The sequence below is a fragment of the Pteropus vampyrus genome, unplaced genomic scaffold (genome assembly GCF_000151845.1).
Source record: "Pteropus vampyrus isolate Shadow unplaced genomic scaffold, Pvam_2.0 Scaffold83, whole genome shotgun sequence".
NCBI classification, from domain to species: domain Eukaryota; kingdom Metazoa; phylum Chordata; class Mammalia; order Chiroptera; family Pteropodidae; genus Pteropus; species Pteropus vampyrus.
The window spans coordinates 4,892,639-4,903,020 of NW_011888864.1; the positions used below are offsets into that span (position 1 = coordinate 4,892,639).

The 10,382-nt window shown below is 33.7% G+C and overlaps 1 protein-coding gene across 1 annotated transcript in view; it reads right to left on the minus strand.

The window, feature by feature from the left end:
• ITGBL1 (integrin subunit beta like 1) overlaps positions 1 to 10,382 on the minus strand; it is a 189,021-nt gene that overhangs the window by 119,053 nt on the left and 59,586 nt on the right. The window contains exon 3 of the mRNA XM_011363195.2: positions 4,878 to 5,024. Within this exon, the coding sequence (XP_011361497.1) occupies positions 4,878 to 5,024 (147 nt within the window). The remainder of the gene's footprint in view (positions 1 to 4,877; positions 5,025 to 10,382) is intronic.

Genomic DNA, 10,382 nt, shown 5'->3' on the forward strand with positions numbered 1-10,382 from the left:
ATTTATATAATAATTATTTGTGAAATTCATTATCAAAGGCATAAATGAAAAATTTAGATGCACCTAATAATTTCACATCCACAGTGTTAAACTGATACACATATTTTAATGACAAGGGACCAGAATGGATTTTTCTTAGGTATAACGACCTAGGACCTCATCAAAACCTCAGGGCAGCTCAGGGTGTTAATAGACACATCGAAATCATCTGGTCTACCACATACCGCATACTCAGCCAAGTCTGAGAATTTGACTACAACACCCAAGATTGATTTTACTGACAGTAAAACATTAGCCGAATGATATTGAGAGGGACTTTTCAATTTTTAATTGATCATCACAGCAATCAACACAAATTAATTGAACTTTTCCACTCACCAGATACCACCCTAGACTCGGAAATGTAATAGGAGATCAACTCAGCCAAATTCTCCTCTCAGAGTTTTATATGAGTAGAAATAAATGTGATAAAATAAATGGAGAAGTGCAAAGTATTGCAAAAGCACATAGCAAGGGGATTTTACTAAGACCTAGAGGTTAAAGATAAAGTATCTGGAGAAGTAGCTCTTACTTAAGCTGAGAACTGAAAACCAAGGGAAAAAAAAAAAAGGGGGCAAGAGAAATGAGAGATGGTGAAGAGGTCTGCTTCCAGGAAGAGACAACAGTGAAAGAGGAAATAAGAGCAAAGAATCAAACACAGCTGGAGTATAGACGATAATGTGGAAAGCGTAATAAAAAGAATAAGGCAACTAAGGTGCAGTTTATGGAGGTCTTACAGTCATGTTAAAGATTTTCAACTGTAATCCAAGAATAATGAGGAGCCATAGAAATATTTTCAGCAAGGGAGTCATGTGATCAATTATGGTTTTTTACCGGATTATTCTGGTTGTCATGTGGAGGATGAACTGAAATGAGGAGAAAATGGATATGAGGAAATGAAGAATTATATTTGTATGCAAGACAGAAGATAAAGGCTGACCAGAGCAATGACAATAAGTTTAGAAAGAAGCAAGTACACTTGGGGATATTTTCAGGAGAAAGAATAAATAGAACTTGATGACTGATTGGATATGATTTGGTGAAGGATAGGGTGTGACCAAAGATAATACTGATATTTGACTTGAACTACTGGATATTGGAGAGGCTGTTTTGGCATACTGGAAAAGAGCATGGATTTAGGATTAAAGTAGACTTGTAGCCAAATCTAGTTTTAATCCCTGCTAGCTATACCTTTCTGAGGTCATTACTTTCATCTGTAATTCTCAAATTCCTTACCTACAAATAATATCTACTTCAGAGAGCTGCTTTGAAGACCTTGTGATAAATATATTACCTAGTCATCTTTCTAAAAACACCACTGTGTCTTGTACATAGTAGGCTTTCAGAAAATTTTGGGTTCTTCCTTTCCTCTCATTAAGTTACCTAGTATATTAGTCATATTCCCAAATATTTTCTCCAGACTCATTTTATATTTATGGACTCAATAATATATCCTGTTTTCATACCCTCTGCATGATTCTATTACCTCAGTCACTTGCAATTTCCTACTAACTGTAAGAATTTTTTTTCTCTCACAGTCACATATAAATAGTGATTTTACAGAATTTGAGCTTGTTATTTCTCTTCCCTGAGAATACTCGTGTGAATTTTACTTTTATTAAACTTCATTTTCTTGTGTATTTTCTGAAAACTATTTTAAATTATAAAAGTTCATTTCAAATCTAATGCTATGATTCATGGTATTGCCTCATCTGATTTTTCTCTAATTATCACCCTTCTTTTTTATTTTCACATTTATTGATGATATCTTTTAATTATCCACATATGTGTTCATTAAATCTTCTGGTTGGCTGTTATATTATTGGAAAAGTGGTAGGTGCTATAGGAGATAATAAGATTAATAAAATTAAAACTAAATATATTATAGGTCAGGAAGAAAGAGCTAGATGATTGATAATTATACATATATATACAGATATAAATACCTATATATATATAACCAGATGATGCAAAGGTATTTGCAATAGATTTATGACAAATGCTTCACAGAAAGTATAACCCTAAATCTTAGTCTGGCTCAGTGAAGGAGGAAAGGCACAGTAAAGGAATAAATTCTGGGGTTAGCACTTGACACATGGACAAAATTTCAGTAAGTGGAGATGAAGAAAAGACTTGCAATGTTGAGGAAAGAGCCTGAGCTAAGGACTAAGGATGGAGAATTAAAGAACAGTGAAGTATTTGGCTTGAGTTTTGAGAAAAGGAAAGGTCGAAGGCAGATAGAGGATCAAGAATATTGGTTAAGGATTTTAGAAATTATCTGTTGAGATATGCAAAGCCGTCATGTTTTGAGAGCAACATGTAACATAGGACTGCACGTTCAGTAGTTATTTTCAGGAAAGATGAGAAGGAACAGTCTCTGCCTCTGAATTCTACTTCTCACTGATGTCTCCCACAGGCAGACTCACTCCCATCCACACATCCAAACCATTCCTGGATGATGTGGGAAGTTTACAACAGCTCAGAGACTTCCTGTCTCACCCCACCAACTGGAATTCACAACCAAGGCTCCAAGATATGGCATATGGAAGCCCAGGCAAAAGTGCCAGACTCCCGTGTTCATGCTATGTCATATTGCTTCTCTTTCTTGATTGCCAGTTAACTCATTCTCTAGGATTGGTCTTCTACATTATGCTAGATTATTTTAGCTCTGACTTTTTATTTTTACTAATATAACTGTCTCTCTCTAGGACGTTTCCCATATCTTGAACATCAGCCTATACTCCTGTGCAATGGTGTCAAGGCTCACATCACTTTTGAGACTCTGCCTTGCCCTTCTGGGTCCCTAGAGAGTCAGCTTCTAGAATTTCTTTCTTCCCCAGCTCCAATTCAGCCTGCCCTTTAGTCTTATGTCCCATTCCATTTACCTTCTCTTCCCTTTCTTGTCCAAGCTTCTTCCAGCAAACCACATAGTGATATGCAGTAGAAAGATTATTAGGTAGAACTCATAAACTAATGCAATTTTAGGGAGTGTTTCTGGTCTAGGCTGTTAGAAATAGACATTAAATGAAAGATAGGTGAGAATGAGATTGTCAAAGTAAGAGATAAAGAAAATATTAAATATAATACTGAGCATAAATTTACCTTTGGGCCCAGCAATCTCAGTTCTAGAAATTTACCCTGAAGATATACCTCCAAAAACATGAAAATACATATACCCAGTTCATTTGTACATTAATATTTGTAATTTCAAAATACTGGAAATTGCTTGAATGCCTAAGCATAGGAGATCAATTAAATAAATTATGTTGTTTGCATAGAATTGAGCCCTATGCATTTGAAAAAAGGATGAGAAGTTTTCTTTAAATTATATAGAATGAATTTCAGGAAATAATGCTGAGTAGAAAAGGCAGAGCACATAGGATAAAATGAAAAACTGAAAATAATAACACATACATATATCTATTTCTCTTTACCAAAAATAAAAACATACACCGATAAAGCAGAAACCAGTAAAAACTAGTAAAATTGGTTACCTATAATAAGTATGAGGAGAAGCAGGATGTATTATTAAAAAGAAAAAAATAACCAGGATTTAATTTAAAAACAAAATCAATAAATAAATAAATCCAAAAGTAAACAACACAGAAACAAAACAGAACTCAAATCTTATTATTGAAAGAAATTTGTAAAGCATGACATTTTCAAAACAAAAGAGGCTCTGTGTGTGTGTGTGTCTGTGTGTGTTTGGAGGGGTGGATGTTATGAACTGGAAGTAGAGAAATCCTACTGAAGTGCAGGGGAGAAGTAAGGAGAATATCAAGAAACGGAAAGTGATCTGACAGTTAAGACCGCTTGCCACGGTTCCTGATTAGCCATTCACGCCTTCATTGTATATGGCCCTGATTCCCACTAGCAAATCAACCTTACCCTTAATCTAGACAGAGCAACAGGTCACAATTGAAGACTGTGGAAAGGTTTTAACTCTGCGAATTGTAGGACTCTACAACAAAATGAGCTTCAGGACGAAATCCTCACCTTTAGCAAGAAGATCCATGTCTCACACCCCCAGATCTACATAAGATTATAGGGAGAGTTTTAAAAGCCCATTATAACCCAGACCACAGCCAAAGACAATTAAATCAGAGCCTCTAGTTTAGGACAGGAGCATTCTTAAATTCGACCAGGCCTGAGAAAAGCTGACTTTGAGGCTCCATATGCCCAAACGTTAGGAGTATTTAATTACAGTAACACTGAAAAAAAAAAAAAAAAAAACATTGAAACTGAAATTGTAGTTTTGGGGTTTTTTTAGAATATGGTTTGGACAATTAATTTTAATAATTTCTCTGTAAATTTCTAAGAAATGTTTTTAAATGATTTCTGTGAGATATAAAAATATTTTGGTCAAACAAAAAATCTTGCTGTCACTATTTTCTTCAATGAGTTTCATATCCAGTGCATCTGAAACTTCTATCAAGTTAAAAAGATTTGGTTCCATTTGATGCTAAAGTATAAATTCAAAGCACCCTTGATCTGTAACAGAAAATAATTAAGTCAGTTTATATAAATCCTCTTTAAAAGATTTAATTCAGCACTCAAAATCATGGCTCACAATTTACATAAAATGTTATCGAAGTGTTGTTTCCAGTGAATATCCTATTTGAAGGAAGCATTTGGAACAGCTGGAGAATATCAAACTTGCCAGGCTCAGCAAGATGACATTTTTTTTCTATTGATTTATCCGAATTTCATCTCTTAAGAAAATATACTCAAAAGCAGTCTCATTCAGAGGTTCAATATTTCTCAACACTTATATGGTTCCATTAAAAACCAAAATTTGATTTTTTCGCTTAATAATTTTCGTAGGGTAAAATTCTTACCTGCATTAGAACAGATGATATCTTGAGAATTCTTGCACATTTGGTTACTTTTTTTCTTTGTCAGGTCACAGTTAGTTGGATACTGGCAAGCGTCCCCAGACCATCCTTTGTCACATTTGCACTTTCCACAGTCACACTTACCATGGCCTGAAGATTTAACAAGATCCAGTTAGACTCAAATTGTTTTCCAAAGGAAACCATTATTGTACCTAAAAGTTTTAAGGGTAATGTTAGTTCAAGACCTCAGCTATAATAAATTTAAACACATATATATATTATAGTGACTGTGAGATAACACTATTATATACCGTATAATGAAGTATGTAAATTTTATTTCAATAATAAACTTTGGTAAATTATGCTAAAAATGTTAAATTAATGTATAGAGACATTATGATAGATAAGCAACCAGAAGTCCAATAAACCACACCAGAAAATTTAGCATAGGAAAAACAAAACAAAACAAAACACCACTTAGCACTCCCACATTTCAGAGACAAAAGCCCAGTAAAAATTATTTCCATTTAAGTACATTTTATAACACATAAAATCACAAAACTCTGAGTAAGAAACCTTACACGAAACCACTAAACTAAACTTTGGCCTTATGTTTATTTGAATTTAACATGTAATAAAATTTTATGGATATATTAAATACTACCTTGGGTCAGATCGACATAAAAAATACATATCTTATTTCTCAATGAAGAAATCTGGTTCAAGAATCAAAAGGATAAGCCCTATATTCATTTACTTCCACAGCAATTTCTCAATCTTTCATGCTCATAAATCAACATTTTGCTGTTATTATTATTGTGATCATTAACTTTATTAACTCCTGCTTGATGAAGCCCACTAATGTTTTTATTTACTACATATTAGTTTGATTGAAGTGCAAAACATGTACAATCCTTGGCCTTTGTCCTCAAAGAATTTATGACTTCAAATTGAGGCTGATATACAGAGAGGATTGTTTGTCAGATCTTGTATTAAGTAGAGTGATATAGTCTATGACCCATAGAAATAAGAAGGAAAAGACTTTCTGGACTTCCTTGACCTTTAATTGCCCTTGAAAGATGAGGAAAATTTGAATGAAGAATATTCTTCATGTTACTCAAGATAATAATACTATGCCTTAATGCCTGAAATTCATAGGCCACAGAGGAATGGAATCGTTGATGTGTTGCCAACAGTCATTCAATGTGGCAGCCAAAATCCACATGATGAGGTCCAGATGGTCTGTCAGAATGAATGGCTCAGAGGTGTCCCATTTGAGCATGTTCAGCAGAGCCTGTATCTCTGATTGGCTTTGACTTTAAAACTCCTCTGCATGTGCCCCAGTCCATGTAAATGATTCCATTCCATTGCATTTTTAAATTAATTATTCTATTTCACAAGAAAAACCTTGCATGTGCCCTAATTGCAATTCACTTCATCCAGTGCACATTACTCCATTAAATTGATTGTATCGTTTTGCATTCCTGTCTGGCCCTACATGATAATGTTAATCTCAGCCAACTCGGTATCATTTACAAGCATAAGTGATCTCTCCTGACAACCGTCCAGTCTATTTATAAACATATTATGCCAAATTCTTGAAGTGGCTAAACCTCTTTGGTAAATGAAGTGTCTTGGTAACTGTAATGACTCTTTAATAATAATAGTGCATTAGGTTAACCACATGAAATTGTCACTTATATAAGTTGAATATCAGCTATTTTTTATGATTCAACCCCATTTAAAGGCTTCATAACAGCAGCAAAGATAACAGAAATTATTTAGAAGATAAAGGAATATGATGATAATGACTTGCTGAATCTGGAATAAAAGAATACTCAATGCTTGTTTTATATTGGATGAGACATCTTAGACTATAACTTAAGGTGTACATAACAGAGATGGGTAATGGTGTATGGGTGAAAGGTTATAGATTTTTAAAAGAGAAGAAGATTTTTAAAATAGGGTAAAATAAGGAAAATGTACAAATGATAGGGATTAATCCATTCCAAATTGACCCAATGAAACATCAGTAGAAGCAATACTCTAAGGTACTTATACTCCAATTTTAGTCCATGGAAATCCAGGTTCAGAAACTCCTACCATAAAAGATGCTATGGTATAATAAACTATATTCTTTTTTTAATGTGTCATGATATCTATTAGCACACTGTAGCCCCTTAGGTGTTCTGTCATAAAAAATCTATTTAACTTTATTGGGCTCAGAATAAACAGTTTTTGTTTGTTTGTTTGTTTACTAGGAGTCCCTCTTCCTCACAACACATATTAACATCCTAGCACATGCTTAGACTGATACTGTGTCAAGTAATGTGTCTTCAGCTTTTCCTTTAGCATCTGATCAGAGGCAAAGATAATAGCCAATGCAGAACAGAATCATCTGCCTTTATATTGTTTCTAAGCTTTATAGCCAGTACAGGCCTCCTTGATTTACTTTCCCTCATAGAAGAAAGCAAATTGACTTTTATTTTACTGTCAAGAATTATCAAGTAATAGCTTCTACAACCTTATTTGGGAATACATAATTTTTTTAGGAAGAAAACTATCTTCAGACTATTTTTACTCTTTATCTAGAGATAGTAAGAGCTTTAGCACACCTCAGGGAACTAGTCTGCTATATTATTGAGGCGAAGTAATCTCCATTACAGTGTCAATAACATGGCTTTGAAAAGCATCCCATTTTTCAAAGTAATTTATTCATTTGTGTATTAGTTTCCTGGGGCTGCCGTTCAAAGACCACAAACTGAATGGCTTAAAACAACAAAAATTTACTCTCTCACAGTTCTGGATCCTAAAAACACAAAATCAAGGTGTCAGCAGATTGGTTCCTTCCAGAAGATCTTAAGAAGAAACTTTTCCATGTCACTCTCCTAGCTACTGGTCTTTTCCTACAATTTTGGTGTCTCTTGGCTTGTAACACCTTAACTCGAATCTCTGTTTCTGTTTTCGCATGTCTTTTTTCTCTATGTGTCTAGATCTTCACATTTCTCTACTTATAAGTGTACCAGTCATTGAATTTAGAGCCCATCCTACTCCAGTATGACTTCATCTTAATTATATCGTCTCATTTCAAAAATTAACAAACATTTCTATATTCAGTTAGCTTTACTGTAAATTTTCTATTTGCAATGACTTTTCTAGTAACTCCGTAACTCCCTAGGGAACCTTTGCTCTAAGTTGTTATAAAGTGGGTAGTTAATAAAAGTTGTTGACAGTTTAGTTGACTTGATTGGGGAAAAAATGAAATCATTCTCTTGCAAGCAGGCAAAAGGACTTTAAGTCATGACATTTTCTATAATACAAAGCTCAGTCACCTGAAAAATATGTAGTTGGCATATAGACTAAATTGAGCTCATGACTATTCATTTAAAAAATTTTTTAGTAACTCATGAAGTATTTCATAAAATTTAAGAAGCAATTCATGGAAAAAAATTTTAAAGTAAGTTGTCACTTTCTATTCCCTGTTAAAAAATGAAAAACCTAGATCAGTGGACAGAAAATTTTAATTGAGAATAAAGCTGTTTGGCAAGCAATGCTTTAAAGATATAATACTCTGCTACTCTGTTTTGATAATCCTACTTTATTTCTGAAAGAGTTAAAAACTAGACACAACTTATTCAATAAGTAGAGCTCTTATAGAAATCACGTATATTATAGAGAAGAGGCAAACCATACTGAGGAGTGCATTTAGGTGATCAAAGGAAAGGAAAGTTTGCCCCAATAGCCAGTGCACTCGGTTGTCTTGAAACCATTTAAAGCCAAAGCATTTGGAGAGTTAGAAAAGGGCACAATAACAGTAAGTAGTGGTCATTGCTTCAAACAGAAGGAACATCTTCATGCAAAGATATGATTAGTTCAAAGCTCACCAACCCTTGTCTAGGATGTCCTCTTTGACTCATGAGTTGTCATTCCCATTCTGAAAGTCTAAAGTTATTATAATTGATGATAGATAAGCTTCACCTATCAAGAAATTTGAAAAGTATAAATTTTTTAATCATCCTAGATAATATATCTTGTCTTCCTTCCTACATTGGCATGCAGATATTTCCTTTGGAAAATAGCTTTACCAACCTATACTATCTATAATGCATAAAATAACGTATATTAAACTCCTGAGTTACAAGTCACTTTAATTTATATTATCTTATTTGATTATCAAAATAACATAGAAAATAAAAAAATAAATATTATCTTCCTGATTATAGAAGAGGAAATTTTTGATTAATGTCTTTAAATGATTCCTCCAAATTTTTAACCAATCTCTCAAGTCACCCACCCAGCTTGGGTACCCTCAAACTCAGCAGTAAGAATGAAATCCCTAAGTTTTTGTCCTTCTTTTTATCTTACCCTCATCCACTTTCCCTCCTTTTGCCAGCTCCAGAGGCCACATCAAGGTCCATTCCTTCCAAGGAGCCTAGATTTCTTTGCTGTCTGGTACTTATGGGGCCTTACTACTCTCTCCTCTGTTTCAACGTAAGCTCCATTATTAGAACCTTCTCTATACACCATAAAATTGAACAAGTGTCTCCTGTTCTTTACAAAATATAATCAATATTTCTTCTATTAAACATAGGTTCCTATTTTTAGTCTCTATCCTAAGTCAATTCTTTTCTTATTTAAATTTCCAAGAAGGGAGTTTCACTCCGTCTCACCTTTTCTCTATAATCAGATTTCAACCTCACCATTCTACAGACATTTAAGTCCTAATCTTATTGGTTGTTTCTCTATCCTTTGACACCTTTTTCCTCCTTCTCCCATCCTCCTCCTTATCGTACTCTGCCTCCTTGACCACTTCCACCACACCTAAAAATATAGCATCAATAAAATCCATGTTCCCCAACGCACCTTAGAAAACATAAGGCAAATAATAGAGAAAAAAAGACTGGAGCATTTATTCTGAAGTGAGTTAATTAAACCTCAAACAATCTTTACACTACTGAATCATACTAGGTTGTAAGCAGGTTTGAACTGAGTTATGTTTTATTATATATTTCATCTAATTTCTATGTTTAATTATATATTTCATCTAATTTCTCCCCACCCCCAGCATTCAACGAGCAGTTGGAAAACAGAAAGAAAGCTCATAAGGATCATAAAAAGGGAATTAAAAGCAATATTTCCTTTGCATATCCAAATATCTGTTTCAGGATAAATAATGCAAAGTTGAACCTGTCATATCCACACTTTTATGAATTTTCTTAAAATTAGCAATGCATTACATACATTGTTCTGAGACTTAATTATTTTTCCATTTAAAATACATCTTAGAGAACTTTTGTCAAGAACTGTGAAGGTGGGCTGAGAAAAAATTTCCCTTGATTTAAAATTAACCTGTAATTTCCTTCTTGAGTACTTGCATCTCTCCTTTGAGCTCTTATTGCCTGGAAGCAATATATACATTAGCTGCTTATAAAGCATTCTTTCTTTTTAATTTTGTAACATGAAAAATGGTTCATAATTTTTATCAGCTCCATAGTAAGATCTTTCAGG